The sequence below is a fragment of the Sciurus vulgaris genome (genome assembly GCF_902686455.1).
Source record: "Sciurus vulgaris genome assembly, chromosome: 8".
Classification (NCBI taxonomy): Eukaryota; Metazoa; Chordata; class Mammalia; order Rodentia; family Sciuridae; genus Sciurus; species Sciurus vulgaris.
In genome coordinates this window covers 146,142,891-146,169,880 of record NC_136468.1, presented here as the reverse complement: position 1 = coordinate 146,169,880, position 26,990 = coordinate 146,142,891, and the positions used below count along the sequence as shown (strand labels likewise).

At 49.9% G+C, this 26,990-nt stretch overlaps 1 protein-coding gene across 11 annotated transcripts in view; it reads left to right on the top strand.

The window, feature by feature from the left end:
* Positions 1-26,990, top strand: part of CAMKK2 (calcium/calmodulin dependent protein kinase kinase 2) — a 60,140-nt gene that overhangs the window by 12,930 nt on the left and 20,220 nt on the right. For 6 of the 11 annotated variants that reach the window (XM_079149556.1, XM_079149562.1, XM_079149563.1 and 3 more), the window contains 13 exons: positions 1,643-2,169; positions 7,072-7,119; positions 7,971-8,024; positions 8,547-8,598; positions 9,269-9,402; positions 12,730-12,766; positions 16,160-16,181; positions 16,320-16,408; positions 17,489-17,688; positions 18,260-18,313; positions 20,959-21,032; positions 21,124-21,211; positions 22,293-22,421. In XM_079149556.1, coding sequence (XP_079005682.1) covers positions 1,643-2,169; positions 7,072-7,119; positions 7,971-8,024; positions 8,547-8,598; positions 9,269-9,402; positions 12,730-12,766; positions 16,160-16,181; positions 16,320-16,408; positions 17,489-17,688; positions 18,260-18,313; positions 20,959-21,032; positions 21,124-21,211; positions 22,293-22,421 — 1,508 coding nt within the window. Of the gene's footprint in view, positions 1-1,563; positions 2,170-7,071; positions 7,120-7,970; positions 8,025-8,546; positions 8,599-9,268; positions 9,403-12,729; positions 12,767-16,159; positions 16,182-16,319; positions 16,409-17,488; positions 17,689-18,259; positions 18,314-20,958; positions 21,033-21,123; positions 21,212-22,292; positions 22,422-26,990 lie in introns of all 11 variants that reach the window. The other 5 variants (XM_079149560.1, XM_079149555.1, XM_079149558.1 and 2 more) reach the window with 2 other exon arrangements.

Below are 26,990 nucleotides of genomic sequence, written 5' to 3'. Positions count from 1 at the left end.
GGCACACGGGTTTGTTGGGTTCCTTCCCCACCAGCTGTGTTCATCGGTGGGGCCCACGCCAGTGCTGGGGTGTGGGTGTTGCCCTCACTGCTTTTCTCCCTGGACTTCCCTGCCACGTGGCCCCACACGGGGGATGTCCCATAAATACCTCTGGAAGGAGTGCCATGAGGGCCAGGTGATGGCCCCCTGTCTCTCCATGGGATCCTCTGCCACCCTCGCACCACCTCCTCTGTGTGTCATTGAGAGATGTCACTTTAGTACTTGTGACCTCTTCTGAGCACCACTCTTGTCTGGGGATCTGGGTGATGAGCGTGGCGCCACCACCACAGCGGTGATGTGCTCGCTGAGTGCTAGCGGCACCTGTGACATTTGTCCGGCAGAATTTGTCAAACATGAACTAAAGGTTAATATTCTGTCCCAGAGATGGAGAGAGTTGACAGCTGAAGGGAGCTTGTCAGTCTCTCTCTTTTTTAAAACATCGAGGTAAGAGTTCACGTAACCTTGGTATGTGTGTGTGATGCCGGGGATGGAACCCAGGGCATGCAAGCCCTTTGTCATTGAGCTGCCTCTCTAGCTCTGAAACTCAGCATTTTAAAGTGGATGGTTCAGGGGTATTTAGCACAAGTTATGCAGCGGCTGCCTCTGTTTAGATCCAAAACATTTTTGTCACCCCAAAAGGAGGCCCCAATACCCATTAAGCAGCCACTCCTGATTATTCCCAAGGTTCTCCTCAGCCCTAGGCAACTATTAATCTTTCTGTCTATGGATCTGCCTCTTCTAGAAATTTTGTATCAATGGAATCATACAATGCAAAGCTTTTGCTACTTTTTTTTTTTTTTAATGTTTTAAGGTTCATCCCTGTAGCATGTATCAGTGCTTCTTTCCTTTTTTATTTTTTATTTTTTTGGTATTGGGGTGCTTTTGCCACTGAGGTATATCCCAGGTCATTTTTATTTTTTATCTTGCTAAGTTGCTGAGGTTGCTGTGATCCTTCCTCCTCAGTCTCCAACACCCCTCCCCTGGCTCACACACCACTCTCTTGGTGTGTGTCCTTCCTCTGATAAGACTCTGACCCCCACTCTTTGGATGAGAATCATCGGCCTGAGGCTAAGCCAGACCAGGCTGCTGTGTGTGCCCCTTGGGCAAATCTCTTTCTCTTCCCTGGGTCCCAGTTTCTCCATTTATAAAGCAGGGGTATAATAGCAGACTCACAACCTAGGGTGCTATGACATCACGCTGATACATGTAAACTGTAAAGTGTGTCTGGATTGTTGCCTTGTGAAGCATTGCAGCCTGGTGGAAATGTTTCACTTGGCCTGCCCAGCATTTTAAAATATTTGAAATAATTGCTGAACAACAACTGGGTGGAGCCAGAAGTAGCTGCCAGTTCTGCAGGGCTGGTGTTCTCTTGGAGGTTTTCTTATACTTGCTCCTCCCGGAACTGAGTTTGGACTCCTTCCTCATCATGGTGTGTGAGTGGACCCAGCAGGAGGAGGTGCAGAGATCACATCATGTCATGTTTTGCAGGATTTTTTTCTTTTTTTTCTTTCTTTTTTTTTTCAGGATGTGGATCCAAGGCAGAAGTCACGCCCCAGCCTTGAAGCCAGCGGGCCTTGCTGCCTGACCCTTCCTTTCTCTGCAGGTGGCACTGCTGCCGGATGGGAGTGCCTGGGTCTGTTGGATGAAGTGGCTGTGCACACCATGTCATCATGTGTCTCTAGCCAGCTCAGCAGTGACCAGGCCGCCCCCCAGGATGAGCTGGGGGGCGGGGGCAGCAGCAGCGAAGGCCAGAAACCCTGTGAGGCCCTACAGGGCCTCTCATCCTTGAGCATCCGCTTGGGCATGGAGTCCTTCATCGTGGTCACCGACTGTGAGCCAGGCGGTGCTGTGGACCTCGGCTTGGCCCAGGACCAGCCCCTGGAGGCCGATGGCCGAGAGGCCCCTCTCGACGCTTCGGGGCCCCAGGTCCGGTCCCACCTCTCGGGTCGCAAGCTATCCCTGCAGGAACAGTGCCAGGTTGGGCCAGCGACCAGCAGCAGCCTGGACACGAATGGCCGCTGTGTCTACCCGTCCCTGCCCCACTCGCCTGTCAGCTCCCCGCAGTCCTCGCCGCGGCTGCCCCGGCGGCCCACCGTGGAGTCTCACCACGTCTCCATCACAGGGATGCAGGTGTGTGAGCTGGCCATCCCCCATCTCCTTGTCAGGCTGGGCTCCCCAGAAGGATTCTGGTGCAACCCTGGAGCTGGAGGGAACCCCAGGAAACTCTGGCAGGGTGGCGGGGAGTGAGTCAGCTGCGGAAGGAAGTCAGCACAGGCCTATGGGCCAGCGGCAGCGGAGCCCTGGTCACAGCAGCCCCCAGCCTCAGCGGCCTGCCTGGCAGTGAGGGAGCCCCAAGTGTTCGTGCTCAAACTGCCATCCGTCCTTGCGGCGACCGCTAGGATGGGGGGGTGATGTGTGTGGGTGTGACCAGACAGCTCCAGGGCCAGGGGGGCTCCCTCAAAGAGAGGTAGGTGCTGGGCATGTGCTGGGCACTGGAGTGTGTGCTTCTGCAGGAGGCCCTGGTCTGTTCCCAGCCCGGGGCAGAGGGCAAAGGTGCAGGTGCAGATGCGGTGGGTCCCGAGAGCCCCCTGGCCCAACAGCACACCCACTGCTGCAAGTTTGAAGCAGGCAGAGTTCAGCACTTGAGCAGCATCTCAAGTGATCCTCACCACAGCATCAGGGAGGTGGGTCCAAACTCGCACTCCTGCCGAGGTTCCTGGGCCCTGTGATCTGCCCTGACCCTTCTCCCACCCCACCTCCTGCCATTCTGCTGCTGGCTCACCAAGGCCAGCTCCATCCAACGTCCTTGTCTAAACTGGTGTCCCTCCTGGAGCAGCCCAGCCCACTCTCCTGTGGCCCTGTGGCTCCTCAGCTTCTCATGACCTGTGTGTTTCTTGGTTATTTACCACCTGTTTCCCCACAAGCGGAGTGCAGGCTCCCTCAGCACTGTGTCTTCAGCAGCTCACCCAGGCACTAGTGCACAGTAGAAACTTGAAAATACCTGTATTAAGAATGAAGAATCTGGGCTGGGGATGTAGCTCAGTTGGTAGAGTGCTTGCCTCACAAGCACAAAGCCCTGGGTTCAGTCCCCATTACCGCAAAAAAAAAAAAAAAAAAAAAAAGCAAATGAAGAATCCGGTCGCAGTGCTGCACGAAGGCCTGTAGTCCCAGCAGCTCAGGAGGCTGAGGCAGGAGGATCGTGAATTCAAAGCCAGCCTCAGCAACTTAGCAAGGCACTAAGCAACTCAGTGAGACCTTGTCTCTAAATAAAATATAGAAAAGGGCTGGGGAGGTGGCTCAGTGGTTAAGTACCCCTGGGTTCAATTCCTAGTACCAAAAAAAAGAAGGAATGTAAGCTGCCATGTAATCCCAGTGTCTTGGGGGACTGAGGTAGGAGGCCAGCTTAGGCAACTTAGCGAGATCCTGTCTCAAACAGTAAAATGTGCTGGGGATGTAGCTCAGTGGTAGAGCATCCCTGGGTTCAATCCGTACTACTACAACAAGAAAAAAAGTTTTTTGACTTAGGAGGAAACTCAAAATTGGCTGATTTTGAAGGGGCAACAAGCCTATAGGGACTTTTGAAGGCTAGATGGAACTTTCGTAAGATGTGTACATAGGAAGCCCAGTGTGGGGAGTTTGCAGCCTGAGCAAAGGCCCTGGGGAGGAAGGCATGATGGGGGGGGAGTCAGGAGTTTAGTTAGCTGGAATGTGGGGTGTAAGGAGGGGCAACGTGCTACAGACACTCCCCTTTCCCAAGAACAGTGGTTTTTAGGCAATTCAACTTGTTTATCATGCAAAACGAGTCTGGAGCCAGGCATTCTGGCACTTGGTGTGGTGGTTCTACAGTTATCAGGTTCCCACGGTTATCTCCAGAGGATTATCTGGCTGTATCTTCACAGCTTTGTTCCAGGCAGGGAGAAGGGCAAAAGGGGGCTGCCTCTTACACTAGTCCTCTTATCTGCAAGTTCTCTCCAGCGACTTCTGCCTACCTCCCACTGGCCAAAACACAGCCACGTGGCCCCCCTAAGCTGTAAGAGGCTGGAAGTGAAGTTGGTCAGATGGGACATTGCTACCCAGAGCTCTGTTTATGAGGAGGAAAGGGGAGACTAGCGTTTGGTGGGCAATTAGGTGACTCTGGCAAGGCCAGAGCTTCAAGGGGCCTCGAAAGCCAGGCTGTGAAGTCAGCCTGCAGCTGGGAAGCAGCAGCAAGCCAGGACTATGAGGTTGGAATGGACTCTTGGGACTGCCTGTCACATCCTTCCAGGGCTCGGGAATGAAAGCAACTCAGGAGAGGAACCTGGAAGCAGCCTGAGCCAGTGGGAGGGCTCTGTGAAACCTGGAAGTGACCTGGCAGGCCAGAAGATGCAGGTGCCATCTTGGTACCCTCTCATGAGAAAAGGAAGTTGAGAAATGGTGTGGGTGTGCCACTGCCTGTGGCCCAAGCCCCTCCTCAAGTGATACTGCTTTCCACAGGGCAGTATCACCAAAGAAAGACTTGGAGTTTACATGCCAAACTTGTATCGAAGTTCCTGAAAAGGCTTAGAATCACGAGGGAGGAGAGTGAAGGGTGAAATCAAAAGCTGCATATTTCAAGTATACAAAAATTAGTTTTGAGCCAGGTACGGTGGTGCATGTCTGAAATCCCAGTGGCTCTAGAGGCTGAGGCAGGAGGTTCGCAAGTTCAAAGCCAGCCTCAGCAACTTAGCAAGACCCTAAGCAACTCGATGAGACCCTGTCTGTAAAATAAAATATAAAAAAGACTGAGGATGTGACTCAGTGGTTAAATGCCCCAGGGTTCAATTCCCTGTACCAAAAAAAAAAAAAAAATGTTGATACTTGACTTCACTTGTGAAACCATCAATACTACAAGTCGTTTTGGGCTTCTCCAATGCGCATAACGGTCCCTTCCCGACTTCTCATTTCCCAGGTAGCTGCTGATCGGCTCTTTTATCATCAGAGATTCATTTGCAAGTTCTATAATTTCATATAAGTGAGATCATTTAGTATGCACTCTTTTTAGCTTAGTTTCTTTCCCAGCATGGTTTTGTGATTTATCCATGTTGCTGTGGATAGCGACGGTCCCCATAGCTGCAGTTCAACCAACCTGGTATGCCAAAAGAAAAAAGTACACTTGTACTCAGTCTGTACTATCTTCCCCCGCCTTGTCATTATTTCCTAAGTAATACCATATGACAACTACTTACAGAGCATTTACATTGCATTAAACATAAGCAATGTAGAGATGATTTAAAGCATAAGAGAGGGACATCAGAAAGTTGTATGCAAATACTATGCCTGTTTTATACAGGGGACTTTTGCATCTGCAGATTTCAGTATCTGCAGGGGGTCCTAGAACCAATCTCTTGTGGGTACTGAGGGACAACTGGATCAGTAGTTGGTGCCTTTTTATGCCAAATTCTTCCATTGTATCAACGAGGCACCGTTTGTGCATTCGCCTGTTGATGGACGTTTGGATTGCTTCCAGTTTTTGACTTTTACCTGTAAACCTGTTATGAACATTTACATACAGTCTTTGTAAACATGTTCTCATTTCCCTTGGGTAAATACCCAGGAGCAGAATGTCTGGTAGTTGTGGGTTAAGAAACCGCCATATGGTTTTCCAAAGAAGTCACACCATTTGTCTTTCCACTTGTGGCGCCTAAAGGTTTGGTCTGCTCTGTGTTCTTGCTAAGACGTGGTCTGGTCAGTTTGATTTTAGCCAGCCTCTTCTGTGTGATTTTCCTGTGCATTTCCCTGATGACTAATGATCTTCTCATGTGCTTATTGACCACTTATTTTTCTTCTTTGGGGAAATTTCTGTTCAAACTTTTGCCCATTTTTTAAATTGGGTTGTTGGACTTACTGAGTCATAAGAGGTTTTTTTTTTTTTTTTTTTTTTTTTTTTTTGCTTGTTTTGCTGTGCTGGGAATGGAACAGAGGGCCTTGTGGTAGGTAAGCGCGCCAAGCCACGTCCCAGCCCAGAGTCCAGAGTTCCTTTACCTTGGATCCATTGCTTGTCTGATGCACGTGTGATGAATCGTCCCTCACAGCCAGCGTGGGCCCTGGCTTTTCTTTTTCTTTCTTTTTTTTTTTCCTCCCAGTTCTTGGGGTGGAAACCTGGACCTCACATGCTATGCGGGTGCTCTACTGAGCTTTAAATGGTGTCTTGAGGTACAAAAGCTGTGACTTTGGTGAAGTCCAGTGTATCATTTGTTTACTTCTGTGTTTTGTATTTTTTTGTTTGATCTAAGAAACCTTTGTCTACCTCCAGGACTGCAGAAATTTTCTTGTATCCCTTTGCATTTCTGCAGGACAATGTAGGCATGACAGCTTTTTTTTTTTGGTACTGGGGATTGAACTCAGGGGTGTTTTGCCACTGAGCTATATCCCTAGCCCTTTTTATTCATTTTATTTTATTTTTTTATTTTGAGACAAGGTCTTGCTAAGTTGCTGAGGCTGGCCTCAAATTTGCAGTCCTCTTGCCTCAGCCTCCCAAGTCACTGGGATTATAGGTATATGCCACCACACCTGACACATGAGTACTTTTTAAATTTAAAATTTAATTTTCGAGGGGCTGGGGTTACATCTCAGCAGTAGATTGCTCACCTACTGGGTTTGATCCTCAGCACCATATAAATAAATAAAAATAAAGGTGTCCACCTACAACTTAAAAAAAAGTAAAATAAATAAAATTTACTTTTTGAAAGTGGCAATGATCTTTTCAATAACAGACATTAGAAGACTGCTTATTATATGATTACCTTGCCCCCACCTTTTTTTTTCTTTTTTGGTGCACTGAGCTGCACCCTGGACTGTGTGATCATAGTTGAACAAAGCCAACAATGAGGAAGATCTGTGTCAGGATAGTGGTCACTCTAGACAGGGGTCGCCAGCAGGAAGGCGTTTCTGGGGTGTTGGGAGTGTTTGTTTTGTTCATTTGAATCCTGGTTGGGTGTGTGTGTATTTAGTTTGTGGAAAATGTATCTGTTGCAAACCTAGAATTTATTTCCCTTGTCTCTACTTTTTTTCTAGGACTGTGTGCAGCTAAATCAGTACACGCTAAAGGACGAAATTGGAAAGGTAAATACCCCAGCAGCACGGCTGGTTTTCCACCTCAACCAGTGACGTTTCAGGCATTGTGGAGGGAGCTTAGCAGAGTGGAAAGCAGAGAGGATTCTTTGGAGGCAAGGCTGGTGGGGTGGGGTCATTAATGGTCTAGTGGTTTTTTTTTTTTTGTATCTTAAAATTAAATATGAGGGCTGGGGATATAGATCAATTAGTAGAGTGCTTGCCTGTCAAGCATAGGCCCTGGGTTCAATTCCCAGCACTGCAAAAAAAAAAAAAAATATATATATATGTTTCTGCAAAAGCTCAGAAAGCTCCCAGAGCAATCCCATATGGCTGTGGTGATGGTACGCATCACATGAGTGGACTTTTTTCCTCCTTAAGTTACTCTCACATCTTTATTTTTCTTTTGTTTCAACCAGTGAGCAGTATTATTGCAGGGTCAGAAGCCCAAATGCCAGTAGAAAACAGGTTAGTGATATAAGTGGGTGTGGCATGTGGGTGGAAGGTAGTAGGGAGCAGCGAGGACTATGGCGAACCATTCAGTTATGGAAACAAGGGCCCTGTGAGCAAGGCAGGCTAGGTATGAGAGTGGGGAGCAGTGAGGTCTGTGGTGAACCGTTATGGAAATGAGATCTACATATGGTTAGACCTCCGATTTTTTTTTTTTTTTTTCCCAAAAGAAGCCAGAGATATGGGTTTTTATATAAAATCTTCAAATGTTGTCAGTTAATTCAAACTTTGTAAAAACTATAGGTCCAACAAAATACAGTTATAGGGCACATTTGACCAGTAGGCTGTGGTTTACGAGCTGGTGTTAGGTTCCTCATTGTGCAGCAGTGTCACGGGCTTCTCCCTTCGCCCAGGGCTCCTATGGCGTGGTCAAGTTGGCCTACAATGAAAACGACAACACGTACTATGTGAGTGTCCCCCCACCCTCCACCCCCTGCCCATAGCAGAGCCCTCTTCCTGTGCTCAGCTCCCGGGAAGGGATCCAGTGACTCGCCTTCTTAGGGCATTCAGAAGGGAGCTGTGTGCCCGTGTTACAGAGGGGAGGTGAAGTGACGCGTCCTGCCTCCGCCGTGGCACCGGGCACAGGGCAGTGGCTGGACAGACGGCCTGTGGCCAGGCTTTGGAGTTGGCCCAGGGTGGTTTGCACCTGGCTCTGACAGTGCCAAGCATGTGCCCTTGGAAGAGGTGTTCCTTGGCCCTTGGTTCCCCCGTGTTCAGCAGCCATCGTACCCCTCGCCATCACTGCAGCCGCTCAGCTTTGATTCGGGGCGGGGAGTCAAAGGCTTGGACCCCCTCAGTTGGTGAGCTCACCGCAGTGTCCCCAGGCTGCCATGGCGCCAGGAGGTTGGGCAGGCCTTGGTGTGGAGGGAAGCTTCCCTCACCCTCCTGCCTCGCAACTTTACCTGGAGCTGGAGTCTTGTCTTCTGCAGGCGATGAAGGTGCTGTCCAAAAAGAAGCTCATTCGCCAGGCCGGCTTTCCACGTGAGTGCGGTGGGCTGGGGCCTGTGTTCTGAGCTGCAGGGCTGGGACAGCACAGAGCAGAGCCCACAGAACGGTGTCCTCTAGAAGTTACCCCTCCCTCCAGGGCTTCCCTGGAGACAGTGCTGGGCCTCCTGCTGACGTTCTGTGTTCGTTTTCATTTAAGAACATTTACGAAGGTCATGTGGGTGTATTTGTGAGCTTTCCCATCACTGTGGCATGATCGGTGCTTTGATTCTGAGCCTTCACATCCTGTGACCTTGTCACTGGCATTCACTGCAGGCCAAGCAGTGAGCCAACGGCAGAATGTTTTCTTTTCTCTCCTTGACCTTTACTTCCTTTCCGCTCCTGGTCTCTGTGTATCTGCTATTTCCATGAATCAGGGAGGTGAAGGATGATGTATGTGTCCATTTCATGAAGTGGGAAAACCAAGTCCCAGAGGGGGAGTGATGGACTTGCCCTGGGATATTGAGATAGCTGAGCAGGGCCTGTGATCTCAGTGAACTACTGCTCATCTTGACGCTGTTTGGGGCTTGTGACAGGAAGGACAGGATTACTGAATTCCAGCAGCAGAGACAGAAGAGGAGGCTGTTTAAAGCTGCTCCAGCCCTGCTGAGGTCTTCCCCTCTGCAGGGGAGTCGCCCTGACCCAGGCTGCCTTGTGTCTCCTCCAGGACGCCCCCCACCCCGAGGTACTCGGCCTGCCCCTGGAGGCTGCATCCAGCCCCGCGGCCCCATTGAGCAGGTGTACCAGGAAATTGCCATCCTGAAGAAGCTGGATCACCCCAACGTGGTGAAGCTGGTGGAGGTGAGGTGGGGGTGTGGAGGGGGCAGTGAGGGAGGGGCATTGAGGGCCAGCCTCGCTTTGTGAATACCCAGATGCTTCATCACTGGTTTTCAGGGAGAACCAAGTCACACAACCCAGCCCAGCATTCTGCAGAGCCAAGCAGTCTTTTGCTTCAGGCTCTCTCACAGTTGTTACTGTTGCTCACCCTCCTTACTCCCATTTTACAGATGGAGAAATAGAGGTTGAGGGCCACTCAGGCTTGCCCTCGCTCATGTCTGTCTCTGAAGCTGGCTCCCTTTCTACTACCCCAACTATGGGTAGTTGTGCAAAAGCAGCCACACGGTTATATAAATTCCAATAAAACCTTATTTACAGAAGCAGATGTAGGTTGTATTTGGCCTGCAGACTGACCTTTGCCAACCCCAGCTGCAGATCAGCAGTGCTCATAATCTTAATCTCAAGACTCCTTTGAGTTTAAAAATAATGGCTTTTCCCATAGCCATTATGGGCTTCCTTGTAGAGTACTTGAACTTCTTACATGACATTGATTTCCCTGTGTGAGCACTTAGAAAGACAGAAGGGGAAACCTCTGATCTCTTCCAGCCAGAACATGGCACAGAACCACTTCTACCACATTCCATGGGTCAAAACTGTCACAGAACCTGCCAGATTTCAAAGGAGGAGACTTAGTGAAGTACAAGAGAGGAAAGGTGTTCAGCTGCGAAGTAAATCCTACCCTCTATTATAAAAGCTTTCCCTTGATATTGACCTAATCTGTAATAATGCTTTAAAATACAATCCAAACAGAGACCCTGGACCATCTTTTTAGGCAAAGAGCCTACACACTAAGAGATACCACCTATGTAATAATTAAAGAGCTTGATAAGGGGCTGGAGTCGTGGCTTAGTGGTAGAGTGCTTGCCCGGCATGCGCGAGGCCCTGGGCTTGATCCTCAGCACCACATACATAAATACATTAAAAGATCCCTTGACAACTTAAAGAAATATTTAAAAAATAAAATTAAAAAATAAAGAACGTGATGAAGATTTCAAGCATCTTTGTGAATAAAAGAGGTTGTAGCTCCTCCAGCTTCTCCAGCTGTGCTCCATCTTACGACCATAGGATCCTAAAACAAGATTCTACTCTTGCTGGTTATAAAAGATCAGATGTGGAGCAGAATTAAAGTGGACAGCTCCCAGTACTCCCCTGGCTGGTAGCACTCCTCTTCAGCTGAAGAGAGAACTTTGCAAAAAGGATTGGTACTTGGGCACCATGACAAAGCGAAGGAGGATCTCACTGGGAAAGAGATGCCCAAGATGCTGCAGGTGGCAAAATTGAGAGCCGCACAGAGAAAGTGGAAGATCCGTATGTGGACTCTTCTGATGGAAAACGCTTGAGAGAAGGGCGAGAAAACGAGACGCAGCCAAATGCCTCTGAAAACAAAATAGAATTTGGAAATAATAATTCAAGTACGTGCAGTAGTGAGAATGAAAAAAATTAAAAATAATAATTGAAGAGGGGCTGGGGTCACAGTGCAGTGACAGAGCACTTGCCTAGCAGGTGTGGGGCACTGGGTTCAATCCTTAGCACCACATAAAAATAAACAAATAAAATAAAGGCATTGTGTCCATCTACAACAACAAAAATGTAAAAAAAAAAAAATTGAAGAACCCCAAATCACTGTGGTCTAAGCAGGTTGTATTTATTCATACTTACCACATAAGAATGTAAAATGAGACATTTAAAAACTGTTTATGAATTCATTTAAAAACAGCAATAATTTTGCCAGGCGCTCTGGCACACCATGTAATCCCAACAACTTCGGAAGCTGAGGCAGGAGGATTACAAAGTTGAGGCTAGCCTCAACAACCTTAGCGAGACCCTGTCTCAAAATGAAAAAACAAAAGGGACTGGGTGTATAACTTAGTGGTAGAGTGCCCCGGGCTCAGTCCCTGGTGCGACAAACAACAGCAACAAAAAACAGTAATCCTGTCCTATGTGAACATGAGTAATGTATTTTTATGAAAATATTTTCTGGAACAAAAAAGACAAGTGACATGGTTTCTTATCTTTGCACGTTTTTTAAGTGATGTTTGGCGTAGCAGGAGCCACCTGGATTCTCAAGGCTGCTGCTGTGGCAGTACTCGCCTTGGCACCTGGAAATCCTTGTGTGCTAGGGAGGATGGGGCTGAGGACAGACCACACTGCCTTAGCTTCAAAGTGAAAACAGCTTTCACCTAGTAGGCTCCCTGAACGTGCCTTGGGAACCTCCAGAGGGCCCCGGGTCACATGTGGGGCACCCGGCATCTTGTGAACTGGGTGCAGTAAGGTGCTGTGGGCCGGGAGGTGTGCAGCAGAGCAGCCGAGCAGCCAGCTCAGCCTGGAGGGCTGGGGAGGCTCCTCAGAGGAGGCGGTGTCAGAGGTGGCTCTGGCTGTTCCCAGTTGGAGATAGGGAAGAGCATTGTGGGCGGGGTGGGGAGGAGGGAGAAATATCGTGTGCAAAGGGCTGAGGCCTCTGGGGAGCGTGTCCCGGCCTTTGGTAGGTGGGAGGCCACTACCACACCTTGCCCAGGGCCCACACAGACCCTGAACCCAAGGTGAACAAGGCCTGGGTCTGACTTGCCTGCAGGGTGGGGCACAGGGCTCCAGATGGGCAACCCGGCTCTGCCTGGGTGCATCCCTTTCCGTCATGCCTGCTGAACTCTGTGCTCTCAACTCCAATGCTGGAATTGTCCATTTTAGAGGAAGCCCTGGGGGCACTTGGTTTGCAAGTGATGCTGAGTCCTGGCAGGACCTCCCTTCTCCCCACTGCTCTGTGGTGTCTGGTCTTTGCCTAACAAGACTCTGCCAGTCTGGTGGCTTGTTTATTCATCAGGTGTCTCCTGAGCACCTACAACGTGCCCAACCCTGTATGGGACACCACTGACATAATCAGGTGGTCACACCTGTGCCTGTCCATCGAGGGAGGCAGTTCGGCAGGCAACGTGTTTCCTGCTGGGGTGGGGAGGGATAAGGCCACCTCATGGAGGTGCCAGTGGAGCCCAGATGGGATCTGAATTTCATCCTGAAGGCCAGTCTGTGTCTCCTGGGGGTGGACTGGATTCTCACCCACATGTGCCACAGTGCACAGAGGAGGGTCTGCCGCTCCCTGTGGTAACCTCCTGTCTACGTGTTTGGGACCCTTGAGGACTGGGTGGGGCTGCTTACTCTGTGGGTAGCTGTTTGGCTCTCAAACTGAGGATTTCTCCGATGCCTTCCATCTGCTTCCTCCTGCTCATGTCTGTTCTCTCTGTCCTCTCCCCTGCCCTGCTCTGTGTCCTGGCTTGTTCCTGGTGGCTGTGCCAACAGGTCCTGGATGACCCCAATGAGGACCATCTGTACATGGGTAAGAGATCCCTTTCCTTCTGCTTCTCTCACTTAGGCAGTTGTACCTGCCAGTTTCCAGGTGTCCTTTCAAGGCAGCCATGCCCCAGCCATGTCCTACCAAAGACAGCTCCTCCTTTCCTGGTCCAGCGGGACCCTGCAGTGAGCTCTACAGAAGGCCACATCCCTGGCTCAGAGCAGGAGGTGGAAGGGAATTCTTGCTGAGACTATTAAAATCCGCATCTCCTATTCATTTGCAAATCTTTATTGAACACCTACTATATGCTGAGTGCTCTTCTAGGCACAAAGGATTCTGGGGGAAGTAAGAACAAGGAGGCCCCTGGTCTCATGTAGTCAGGGAAGACAGTGTCAACAAACAGACAAACCAGAGGACTTCAGGCGCTTTGAGGGAGATCAGGGTGATCAGAGAGAGAGTGGTGGACAGGCCACTCAGTACTTGAGTGTCAAGGACACAGCCCTGTTACATTTGGGGAATGGCATTCCAGACAGAGGGAACAGCCGGTGGAAAGGCCCTGAGGCTGCACGAGCTTAGCACGTTCAAGAAAATCGTGGCTGTGTCTGAGTAGAGCGGGGAGAGGCATTTGGGGCCTTAGTCAGGGGGACCAAAGGTTTCGAGCACTGGACACAGAAATAAGAGGACTCGGTGTGTCCTCAGAGACCCCATTAAAAAAACAAACAGGACATGAGCCAGCTCTGTCAGCTCTCATCAGTGCTGAGGAGGGAAGGACGGAACCCACTAAAAAGTGGACTGCAGACTGTTGGCTCAGGATTGTGTGACTGACAGGTCTGGTACCAGGGACGTCCAACTTGGGTGGGCCATCAGGTGAGCCTGTGTGTTTTGAGCATGCACAGATGACAGCCTGGAGAAGGACCAAGGAGATGAGGGCAGGGGGTGTGGCAGGCCCTGCCGGGATCAGAAGTCTCCTGGAGGGCCACACAGTGACCCTGGTCTACACAGGGAGTGCTCAGAAAGTCATGAGTCTGGTTTGAAAGCAGCTCAGGGCATGACTTCCCCTAAGGTCGCTGCTGTGGTTCCCTCCTAAGGATGCTGTTGTTGCTTAGGACATTATTTTTTCATTTGCCCTCTATAGGTTTTTATTATGAAAATGTTAAGCCTACAGAAAAGGAATAGCCATCCAGGGAATAGTCCAGGGAATAGCCGTCTACCTGCCGCGGGTTCAGCAGTTAACTTTGTCATGTTGACTTGATCGGCCTTGCTCTCTCCTCTGCTGTTTCTATTTTGCCAAACCATTTGAAAGTAAAATAGGCAGCTCAGCACTCAGGACCCTGCGTACTGAAGTGCATCACTTAGTGAGGATGTTCTCTTACCTGATCCAGGACCCAACAGGGAGTTACCCCTGTTCCTTGAGAGCATCTCACGCAGCCCACATTTGAATCTTAGAACTTTGACTTCCTTTCGAAACCAGTCAGACACTGGGTGCAGTCACCCACTCCTGTAATCCCAGCTACTTGGGAGACTGAGGTGAGAGGATCGCAAGTTCAAGGCCAGCCTGGATGACTTAACAAGACCCTGTCCAAAAATTAAAAAATTAAAAAAAAAAAAAAAAAAAAAAGGAACTCTGGTAGAGCAACCCTAGTTTCAATCCCCAGCACCAAATAAACATGCAAACAGAAAGTATGTGAGACAGTTTGGGGTGGTACAATGAAAACATTTTAAACACTGTTTTTTCTGCATTTAATTCAAAATTGTACAGGAAAAACTATAACCAGTACACTAAACTCATGGTTTAGTTATTATCTTCAGCAAGGCTGGAAAGATCAGAAACCAATTTGACTTCAAGAAAAACATTGAATAAATAATTATTTACACCGATCTGTATTCATCCAGTTATAAACCTAGTAGGTGAGGGAGCGCGGCTGGAGGAGGCTGGACCAGGCGTTTGCACCCAGAATGGCACCCTGGCATTATTTTCTTAGAATCCACTCCAGATGGCTTCAGGCTGTTTCTGAGGAGGTCCTTTGTTCACTCAACAAACATTGCAATGTGTCAGGAACAAACTTGGGACATTCACCTAAGTGTTATGTGTAGACTTTGAAGGTGAGGACGCTATAAAAAAATAACAAACCCTCAGAAGGGTAAGAGGAGCTGGGAGTTCCAGATTGGGGGATGGGAACTCGAATGACTTCTGAGGGGACATCTAGGCAGGAGAGTGGGAACCAGGTGGCAGAGGGCATTTATACCATTGTAAAAATTTGGCTGGGCACTGTGGCGCCCAGAAGCTTGGGAGGCTGAGGCAGGAGGATCACAAGTTCAAAGCAGCCTCAGCAATTTAGCAAGGCCCTAAGCAGCTTAGCAAAACCCTGTGTCTAAATAAAATATAAAAAAGGGCTGGGGATGTGACTCAGTGGTTAAGTGCCCCTGGATTCAATTTGCAGTACCAAAAAAAGAAAAAAAGAATTTGACTTTGACTCTGAGCTGGCTGGGCGTCATTGTGGAGTTTTGAGCAGGCGGAGGAGAGGAATGGGTGTGGAGTGTGGCCCAAGCTTCACGAAGGACTTTTCCAAGCTGCTTGAGCCAGGCAGTCGCATGGACAGCTTTCCAGTCCTTGGGCGGCAGCGGGAAAGGAGCCATGCTAACTCCGAATGATTCTAGCTGTTTGGAAAATCCCCACACAGTAACTTCTTACTTTCCACCTCGGCCATATGTGCTGAGGACAGGCCGGCCAGGTAAGGTAAAATCTCAGGAAAGGTTTTGAACCACAGGTCTGACCTTCAAAAGGCAGACAGTGCGACCTATATTTCTGGAGGTTAAAATTCCCACCCACCACTCAGCCCCAGGAGTAGCTGAACTATTGGTGACTGAAAATAGACCTGTTTCAACAGGCCAGCTTCCCCCAGCCGACTGACTTATGGTGCTGGCTGGGTGGGAGGAAGGTGCAGAAATCCATGGAACTTGTAAGTGAAGACGTAAATAACCAAGGCAGGAAAGGCCGAGCTTCTCAGCACAGCCTGGAGTTGCAGCAGCTCTGCCTGAACTCAGGCACATGGTGCCTGAAGTTCTGGGTGTGACAGAGGAGTGTCCGTCACATCCCTGGGACCTCCAAGGTGCAGGTGCGGGGACAGGAGGGAGCTCAGGAGCCCCCGCCCTGCTTCCTTCCCCCCTGCTTTGTTGCTTCACCCATGGATCCTTGGCCCTCTTGAGCACCAGCAGTAAAGCCAGGCTGGCGTCCTGGGGACGACAAGTCTGGTTGAACTTGGCAAAGCAGGACGTTGAGCAGCTCGGGTGTGTGGGCTGGCTGTCTCTCTGGCTCCCCAGCGTTGGTTCCTGTGCTGCTTGGGGTTTCTGGAGGTGGGCAGGAGGTGGGGAGCGTGGGGAGGGAGGTGAATTTCCAGTTTCCCAAGGTAACAATTGATGCCTTTCTTATCCTTGCAGTGTTTGAACTTGTCAACCAAGGGTGAGTGTCCCTGCTCCCAGGTGTGATGCCCGAGGCTTCATGACCTGTGAGGCTGAGGGAGGCTGTGCTGGGCTTTTCTGGGGAGAGGGGGTGAGGGCCAGCAGGTTGGTCTGTGTGTCACATGTGTTGACTTCTCAGGCCCGTGATGGACGTGCCCACGCTCAAACCCCTGTCCGAAGACCAGGCTCGTTTCTACTTCCAGGATCTGATCAAAGGCATTGAGTACCGTAAGTGGGGTCTCGAGAGGACACTGACCCAGGGGTGGTCAGCATTCCCAGCTGGTAGGCAGAAAGTGGGAATTGTCTTATGTCCCTCCTGGTGTTCAAAGAAGTAGGCAGGAAGCAAAGTTGTGTGAACTGCAGAGGAAGGGACAGCTTCAGATAGCAGTCCTGGGGTAAGCCCTTCTTCCTGCCACTTACAAAAAATGAAGAGCAATAGTAAGCATGAGCGTTTCTTTAGCGTGTTCCATGTGAACCAGGCATTGTTAGGGGTGCTACCTGCCTCATCTCTTATTCCTCCCAAGGACCCTGGGACCGGGGTCCTGTTAACCTCCTGCAACGTAAGTTTTCTCATCTGTAAAATGGAGACAAAGTATTTCTCACCAGGGTTGAGATCTTACATCAGTGGCTCTGATTGATAGGTGTCCTTTCTACTCCTTGTTGTTAAACTTTTCCATTCTTATCCCTGCCTGTCACATAAGATCATTGTGAGGTTTAATTGGGATAAATGTGACCCATTTAGCCCAGAGCTAAGCCCAGGACTGGGTGCCCAACAATGGCATACTCCATTCTTGTTGATACCATGATCTTTATCATCACCACCCCAGAAACTACACTTGGGGCTTCCAGACTATAGCACTGTCCAGTGCCATCAGCTGACACTCAGACAGAAACCATGAGCCAAGTCCTTAATTCTGGTTTTCGGTTCCCACTTCAAATCAGGCAGCTCCGGTCATTGTTGATCTGGTGAATGTGTATTGGCCATTGGTATTGCCATGAGTCTTGAGTCTCCTAGCAGGGAACCAAACTCAACAAAAACTTTCCGCACACAGTCACCTGTATAGGCAATTGCTGTTTGAGAATGGCGTCCTTTTGAGAATGGGTATTCTTTGAAGACACTTCCTCACTTATCTTTCAGGGAATGGAGGTGCTCAGCAGGTTTGGGAGGGGAAGTTTGGGAAAGATCTGGGCCCGTGGCAAAGGAGGCACCAGGTGATGTCATGTGGTGTCTCTGAACTGTGTGGCCACATGCAGATCCTCATAGGGTTTTCTTGCCCCCTTTCTTCCATTGGTGCCACCCTACCCCAGTACACTACCAGAAGATCATCCACCGGGACATCAAGCCTTCCAACCTCCTGGTTGGAGAAGATGGGCACATCAAGATTGCTGACTTTGGTGTGAGCAATGAGTTCAAGGGCAGTGATGCCCTCCTGTCCAACACCGTGGGCACACCTGCCTTCATGGCTCCTGAGTCGCTCTCAGAGACCCGCAAGATCTTCTCTGGGAAGGTAGGTTTGGACCTGCCTGAACTGCTGAGTTCTTCCTGTGTTAGGGTCATTTTTGTTGTAAGTGGTAGAAATTTAACTCAGCTGAGCTTAAATAGCAAATCCATTGGGTTGTACAGCTGAGAGTGGGTACATGTGACTTTGGGCTCTGCCAGATACAGTTATGCAGAGAGGAATTTGTCTTTCTCCGTCTTCTGACTGTGTTCCTGAGTTGGTTTCCTCTGCAGTGGATCAGGCACCAGCAGCTCCAGGCTACTTTCAGCTGACCAACCTTAGTAGCAAGAGCATTCCTCTTTCTAAAGAGCACAGCAAGAACTCGGGCTGGTTACAATTGGCCAAGTGTGGGTCACATGCCCATCCTTGGACCATCCTGTAGCTGGAGAATAGTGCTCTCATTGGCCATGCCTGGATCATGTGCTCTCTAAAGAGGTTAGGGGACGAAATCAGGCCCTCCCCAGCTGCACGGACTGAGAGTGGAGAAGAGGTGTTTCTCTAAGGGATGCTGGACAAGCAAAAGCAGGAGATGCCCTTCCCTGCCCCTGGCCACACCTGCTAAGCTCTTTTTTTCTTGCAGGCCTTGGATGTTTGGGCCATGGGTGTGACGCTGTACTGCTTTGTCTTTGGCCAGGTAAGAGGGTGGGTGTCCTGTCTCCTGAGTGCTGCTGGGTGATTCTCTGGACTAATGGTCACCCTTGCAGGGAGATAACACTTATTCATTTGAAAGTTATTTATTTCCATGACTAGATATGAATATGAAAAAGGAAGCCCACCTAGATATACCTATTTATATATGATACTCAGATCCGTGAAAAAAATGGTCTGAGAGAACAGAAGGACTGGCAGACTGGAGTGTGCAGGTAGTTGGTAACTTTAGGGCAAACACAACAAATACACCACCTCTCCCCACCCCTGGACTCGAGACAGGCATCACTAATCAATAACTGCGTTCGTTCCTCCTTTGCCACATACTGCTTTGAGCATCTTTTTATTAGGGTGTGCTGAGACCCTATTGTCGAGGACAGGACTGGAATGGGAATTAAAATCCATTTGATGTTTTTTGTTTTTTTTTTTAGCTATGGATGGACATAATATCTTTATTTATTTATTTTTTATGTGATGCTGAAAATCAAACCTAGTGCCTCACACATGCTAAGCAAGCGCTCTACCACTGAGCCACAACCCCAGCCCTCATTTGACATTTTTGACTTAGGAAGTGCTAATCTGTCTTTTTGTCATTGTGACTCTTGTTGTGGTGGTGGTTTCAATATTATTGGTGTTTAGGGGCTTCTCTTTCTAACTGTGAAGTTCAGTTTGATTATGAGAGCAATAAAAATGTGAAATTTTCCCTTTTGTGAGTTGGTGCTCCTATTGAAGAAAGCTTAAGGATCTAGTTCTGGGCTGGGGCTGTGGCTCAGTGGTAGAGCATTTGCCTAGCACGTGTGAGGCAGTGGGTTCGATTGTTAGCACCACATATAAATAAATAAATAAAATTAAAAAAAAACAAAAGAACCTGGTTCTGTGCACAGTAGGGAGTTTGTAACTATCTGCCCTTACCCCCCACCAGGATTTGTTTAGAAAATTTTCAGTCACATGACAAAGGTGAAAAAATTGTGCATAAATACCCAGGATCTGCTCTACCACTGGAGTCTGCCGTGAATGTTTCACTCTACCTAGTTTATCATGTGGCTCTCCATCACTCCACCATCTTATTTTTTAGTGCATTACAAGATGGCTAGCACCTCTGCCCTTCTTCCAAGTGCTTTAGAAGGCAGTCATTAACTAGAACTCCATATTTAGCTGAGTGCAGTGGCGCACGCCTGTAATCCCAACAGCTTAGGACGCTGAGGCAGGTGGATCTTGAGTTCAAAGCCAGCCTCAGCAATTTACCAAGGCCTTAAGCAACTCTACAAGACCCTGACTCTAAATAAAAATTTAAAAAGGGCTGGGGATGTGACCCCCTGGATTCAATCCTTGTTATCAAAAAAAAAGAACTCCATTTTATCTGTGGTTGCTACCCCACCTTGGAGGGACAATTTATGTACAATGAAATGTATAGCTCTTTGGTGTTCTGTTCCTAATGTATTCTGCCCAGCAGACACTGAGACCCACACTCCTATGTCAAGCCACTACTCTTAACAAGGTAGTTTTCCTTGGAAGTGGAGTGGGTGACTTTGTCCTTTCCCACCTTCTCAGTGTGCTGTGTCAGTTGTATTTTTTTTTTTTTTTTTTTTTTGGTGGTGGTACGGGGGATTGAACCCAGAGCCTTGGGCATGCTAGGTAAGCACTCCACCAACTGAGCTATATCTCCAGCCCCAGAGTTCTTTTTTTCCCAGCATGCAGAACCAGATTCTCTGGGGTCAGACCCTCTACCTGGTGAGGGTTGATTTGTCACCTGGGAGGTGGTGCAAAGTCCCATTGAGGTGAAAAGCCCACTCTGTGCTCCTAGGGCATGTGACCTTTCTGAACTAATGTTTTTCTCCTCTGTAAAATGAGCTTAATACTTATTGTTTCTTTTCTTTTTATTTTAAAATATTTTTTTGTTGTAGATGAGCACGATACTCTTATTTTCTTTTATTTAGTTTTTTTATGTGGTGCTGAGGATTGAACCCAGTGCCTTCTGCATGCTAGGCAAGAGCTCTACCCCTGAGCCCCAACCCCAGCCTGTTTCTTTTCTTTTTGGGTCCTGGAGATTGAACGCATGCTGATCACATGCTCTACCACTGATCTCTGCCCTCAGCCCAGTACTTATTATTCCTTTTGGTTTCTGAGGGGATGGAGAGAGATAATGTCAGTATTCATGAACTGAGGCCATGCCTTGTGTCAGGAATGTCCTGGACACTGGCGAGTCCACAGTGGGCAAGACAGACACAAATCCCTGCCCTCCTGGAGCTGATGTTCCAGTGGAGAGGTGATGGGGAGGACATGATTGGCAGGAATGGGGTGGGCAGGGAAGGTGAGCTTGTCAGGCACCTGTATGACGAAGAGAACAAACCATGCAAGTGTCCCTGGGAAGATCATGCTGGGTAGGGGGATAGCAGATTAAGTGTTGGTCACAAAAGATCTCCTGCAGAGCCTGGGCCAGATTGCTTTTGTCTCTTAGGACATCCCTGGTCTTTCTAGAACTTGAGAGGATGGGAACTCTCCTTCCCCAGACTGGGCCAGGGCTGTTGATGTCTCTGCTGTAACTCATGGGGAGTGGCACATCACGGTGGCCTCTGAAGGACAGAGGTGGCAGCTGGTCACTACTACTCTCTCCCTGGCCTCTTTTTACAGTGCCCGTTCATGGATGAGCGGATCATGAGTTTACACAGTAAGATCAAGAGTCAGGCCTTGGAGTTCCCAGACCAGTGAGTGTTGCCCATCTGCCCTTCTTCTCCCGGTCTGAGTCTTTGGCAGTCCTGTGCGTTCTGTCTCCTACCTCTGATGTCTGCACCCCAGGCCTGACATAGCCGAGGACTTAAAGGACCTGATCACCCGTATGTTGGACAAGAACCCAGAGTCGAGGATTGTGGTGCCGGAAATCAAGGTACCTGGGAGACACTGCTAGCCCCAGAGGCTGACACCCCAGGTTCAGCCTGCATCCTGTGCTTGGAATTGTTGGCTCCACCCTGCCTCGGCCAAGCCCTACGCCCCTTTGTCCACAGCATAACACCCTCTTCCACACTGCTGCCCTGGGCCTCTGGGCTACCAGGGACTGGCAAGGAGTGGGAGGAGGATCTGGGGGTTCTGTTCACTGTGACTGTGATTGTGGTTCTGTGACCAGTCAACCAGGCAGCCTGCTCTTGCTCCATGATGGGGCATCTACCCTCTGTGGACTGATCTGGGGCCTTTGTGTGCTCCATACCCTGGCTGCTAAAACTCTGGGTCTTTTCCTTGAACTTGACCGTCAGAGATGTGGGCCAGTTCCTTTGAGGAATTGCAGTGAGGGAGTAGGAGGGAATTTGTTGGCACTTCCACCTCCCCAACCTTCCAAATTCTACCCTGTTGCAGAAAACACTTTTAGGAGAAACGCGCATCCATCTGCCACCCGCCTGTCAGTGCCACGAGCACGTATCTGGCCCTTTAGGAATCCTGAGATGTGCTTTGAGGTCTCCTAGGCACCTGGGTAACTAGCACTGAAAGGTGTCTTAAGAGGGGGCAGCCCAAAAGGTCACAGATAAGGCCTTGGACCCAAGGAGTCGGGTGGGGGCCAACTCTGGCCTGGGTCCTCCTGATCGGTCCTTCCAGCTGGACTCACTGCCTCCCCAGACCACTGTTTTCCCTTCTGTGAGATGTGGAGCCTGGTGCCTGCTCTGAGTGGAGCTTCTAGGTATCAGCCAGAGTTGCTGGGGAGTGATGGGCGCTAGTCCCTTCCGCCAAGGTCTGACCAGATGGAGAGTGGGGTCCACGTGCTCCTCAGCCCCGTAGCTCCTCCATTCTTGTCTCGGCTTTTCCACATTTCCTTCCATCTCACTCACCTGCCCTCTGCCTGGCTCACCAGCTCTCCTGCATGCCTGGCCGGAGGCCCTGCCTCTCCCTCCCGCATGCCCTTCTTGGCTCCGCTCGCTGGCAGGACCTTCTGGGAGGCAGCCACACCTGCCCCTCACCCCTCCTGTCATTCGTTGAAGCTGCACCCCTGGGTCACGCGGCACGGGGCTGAGCCATTGCCATCGGAGGACGAGAACTGCACGCTGGTCGAGGTGACTGAAGAGGAGGTCGAGAATTCTGTCAAACACATTCCCAGCCTGGCGACCGTGGTAAGGCGGATGAACCACCAACCAAGAGCAGGGCCTGAGACAGCCTGAGGCGCACCGGCGAGGACAGGGCCGGGACACAAGCAGATGCCTGGGAAGCAGATGGGGGCCCAAGAGTCCGGAAGTGGCTGGGAGCTGTCCCAGCCCACAGCCGCCAACCTCTGGGCCTTGGTCCTACATTAGGCCAGGTGTCCCTGTGGCCCCTGTGTTTCCATAGAGTGGGGCGGCCCCTGTGTTTCCATAGAGTGGGGCAGTCCCTTGGCAAGATCACACCACCCCTTCTAAATTCTTGCTTTCAGAGCATGGCAGGGGAGTGGAACCAGTAAGAGGAGCAGGCCCAGGCAGGGACCAGGGGTGGCTGGAGCTGAGGTCTCATCAGATGAGATGGGAAGCTCATCTGGAGCTTCAGTTTCCAGAGCAGACAGCCAGCAGGTACATCTGTCTTGTGAGCTATTCTTTGCATACCTCAGAAAGTTCTTCCCAACTCTTGAGGGTGGGATTTAGCTTGAGAGCCACTGAACCCCTTTTGTGCTCTTGATTTTGGGTCCTGCCTGACAAAGAAAGAAGGAAGCAGAATGGGAAGTCTTCAGCCCTAACCTTGGAGATTGTGGGAACCATCCAGTCACCAGGCCACTGCCTAGGAGGGCGTCTGGCTCCAGGAGGGAGCCCAAGGGCCTGGGGTCCAGACATCAGTCCTAGCTGACTGCCCTCTGTGGCCACCATGAAAACCCTGGTTGCATTTGGCCAGCACCAGCCCCAGCAGGCAGGGAGGCCCTGGGCTCTGGGAGAGACCTCAGAAACTGCAAAGACAGTGTCCAACCTGGAGGGACTGCTCCACGGGGAACTGAATAATGGCTCTTTCTCTTGTAGCTTTGCACCGCCCACTTCTGCTTCCCACACTGCCTTCTCCTTCTAAATCCTGAGCCCCAGGGCACTCATCCATGTCTCTTCCTCCCCACTGGGGCCTCTGCATGACCTTCACTATTACAGACTCACCCACACCCACTCACCCTCATCCACCCTTCCACCCACCAACCCCTGTCCTGTGCCCGTGGCAGGGGAGCAGCTGGTGTTGGACTCTGTGCCTCCTGTGGGTTTTTCTGTTCCCAGCTGTGGTCCTGATCCATGCTTCTCCCTCTGCAGACTCTTGGGAGAAAGCCCCTGATCCCAGAGGTCTGGAGTAGGCATCTGCCATTCAGGAACCACTTCTTAAACAGAGTGGCTTCTCAGGCAGGGGCCCAGTGATGAACAAAATTGACAAAAATTGTCTCCTGGAGAGACAGGTGCTGGTCCGGCTGCCAGCAGACACATGCACAGTGTAACAGGGAGGGCCCTGGGGAGTGCACCTGATGCCGGGCACCTGGCCCACGTGGTGGGTTGGAGGTAGTTTCCTGGAAGAAGTGTAAGTGCACCAAGAAGGGCAGGTGTTGGCCTGGCCAAGAAAGGGGAGCAGGTCAGACAGCCCAGCAAGAGGGAATAGTGTAGGCAGTGCCCACTGTCGGGAGGGAGCTAGGCCAGCCAGAAGCTTCTAGAAAGTCCCGGGCTGCTGAAGGCAGGTGTAGAGACAGTGCAGCAGAGATTTAAATCTGACCCTCCTGGAGCCAGATACCCAGAGATTTAAATCTTGACCCCAGGGGCAGGAAGTTCCTTCAGGGTCTGAATCCTGGCTGGGGCAGGGGAGGTGGTTGGGAGTTTCAAGGTCTAGGCCCCTCTGTGTGTTTTTCTGCCGGGCTACAACTGTGGGAACCTGGCTGGGGTCATGGCCTTCGTTCCCAAAGTGGTCTTCTTGTTTTCCTCTTATTGAGGCAGAACTCAAATTATTAAAGTGAACAATTCGGTGGCACTTAGGATGCTCACAGGGTTGTGCATTTGTCACTTTGATAGTTCCAAAGTGCTTTTATCACCTCAAGAGAAGCCTCTTACTCCTGAAGTTCCTCCCCAGCCCTTTTCCCCCTCATCCCCAGTGACTGACCGCTGGTCTACTATGGGTCTCCACAGTGTCCCCATCTGGACATTCCATATTAGTGGAGTCACACACTACGTGGCCTTTTGTTGCAGCAGGTGTCATTGCTTCATTCCTTTTTGTGGCTGAATAATACTCTATTGTATAGACAGACCGCAGTTTACCTGTTCTTCAACTGAGCAGCATTGGGCGTTGCCGATTTTTGATAAATTAGTGTTTTAAAAATATTATCAATTTTTAGCGGCAAACCCTTAAAAAAAAATGAGAAGCTCAGTGAATCCATAAACCTGCTTACAGAGGCACCACACTCTGGTTGAAGGTGGGGTGAGGCCTGAGCCTGGCTTCTCAGTGACCCCACTTCTTTGACAATTTGTTCACAGAACAAAGCAGGCAAAAGCATAGCCATGGTTTACTCCCTTGCCTCAGAACTTTCCAAGGCTCCCTGGATGGTACAGGCTAAGTTCCAACTTCCTGTGGGTGAGGGATTCTAAGTCAGGGGCTGAGGCTTCAGGATGATGTGGGACAGATTAGGAGAGAGAAGCTGAGTAGGAACTGAGGGACGCGGGCGGGCCTTTTCTCTATGCAGCCTCCGAGCAGCTTCTCTGCCAGGCTTGTACCTGGTCCTGGCTAGAGTGGGCAAGGCAGGGGACCAGCCTGGCCTCAGCCACTCCAAGGCTTAGCCGGACCTTCTGGGGCCTCTGGGGCCTCATGCCCTCACACCACACCAGTCTGTGACCTGACCGTGCTCCATGTCTGGGATGTTTCTCATTCTCCACTGAAAGGCACCCTCCCAAGAAATCGCTCCCACAGTACCTGGCCAGGGCGAGTGTAGAATGGTTCAGGTTTTGTAGAAAACACCCTGGTAGTTCCTCAAAATGTTAAGTACAGTTATAGGATCCTGAAAGTCTACTGGTGTCTATCCAGGAGAAACGAAAACACTGTGTTGAAAATACAAAAACATAGTGGCACCCTGAAGCAATCCAGAGGTGCAGCAGATGAATGGGTGAGCAGAGTGCAGTCCATCCACACCAGCGCACATTATTGGGCCATGAAAGGGAAAGAAGCTGGTATGTGCTACAACACGCGCAAGCCTTGAAATCATGTGCCCAGGGAAAGGGGCAGGTGCCAGAGGCTGCGTCTTGTCGATCCCGTTTATAAGGAATGTGAGCTTGTGGCTCACAAGTGACAGGCAGAGACGGGAGGCAAACCTCGGATCAGCAAGCCTTCCTTTATTCTGCAGCAAAGCCCATGGATCAGGCACGCAAGGGCCCATTTTCTGGGTATGGAGCTGGCTCCAGGTTACAGAAGGAGTCTGGATTTTATCGTTTGATTAGAGACCGCGGACATGCAGTCTTGACAGGGGCTAGTTGTACAGGTTAGAACTTTAACTTAGAAGGGTGGTTGTAAAAAGGTTGCAACTCATTGTTATCTGGGGGGGATGGGAGTCCAGATTCCAAGGATGAGTACTCAAATCTTGCCCGTTGTTTACCTTCTCTGGGATCCATTGTTTCCCAGAGTTTTAATCTCTGCTGTGCCTTTGATTAGGACTAATTTGCGATGGGGGAAGGTCAAAGTTCAGGGTCCAGCATTCAGTATTTGCCTCCTTCCTTCAGGATGCACTGGGGTTGGGAAGGGGTGAATGTTTGCTTTTGGTGGAGATGCTGGGGATGAACCTGGGAAGGGATGAAAGTTTGCTTTATCTCCACAGAGCCCATTGTTATTGGGAAAGGGCACGCTGGGAGAGGATGAATGTTTGGCCAGTTTCCCCTCCCTCCTCCCGAGCCATACTGTCCCTTCATTTTTCTTGAGGAGCTGTCTTGTAGGAATATCATTTTCCATAATCCTTCAATACGCAGAAGAGGTAAATCTATACAGACACCAAGGCTGGTTGCCCGAGGTTGGAACTGGGAGTGGCTGTTAACGGGTTTGACCTTTCTGCCCTCTTTCCCTCCTTCTTTCCCTCTCTCTCTCTCCTATCACTGCACATGCTACGCAAGCACTCTGCCTCTGAGCTATACCCCCAGACTGGCACGGGGTTTCTTTTTGGGGTAATGTGAATTTTTCCAAAATTAGGTAATGGTGATGTGAAAATACTAAAATCCACCGGATCGTATATACTCTCCCCTCCGTAGGTGTGCGTTCCACGTCTGTGGATTCAAACATGTATAGAAGATATTCAGAAAGAATCATTGCTTCTGTATTGAACATGTATAGACTTTTTCCCATGTCGTTTCCTGAACAACATGGTATAACTATTTACATAGCATTTCTATTAGGTGTAGGTCATCCAGAGATGCTTCAAAGCATACAAGAGGATGGATGTAGATTATCTGTAAATGCCGAGCTGTTTTATATGAGGGGCTTGAGCATCCACAAATTTTGGTAGCTGGTGTGGGGGCGGGTTCTGGAACTGATTGTCCTGGGCTTTAAAATGGTGAACTTATGGTATGTGAATTATCTCAGTTTTAAAAAAGCATCCTCCCCCACCCACCCCCAGAATTGTCCTGGGGAAACAATGGTTTGTTTCTCACTGGGGCTGTCACAGCTGGCTTTCACTGAAAAGGCCTTGAAGATGAGACAGGTTGATAGTCCGGGAGGACCATCTAGCA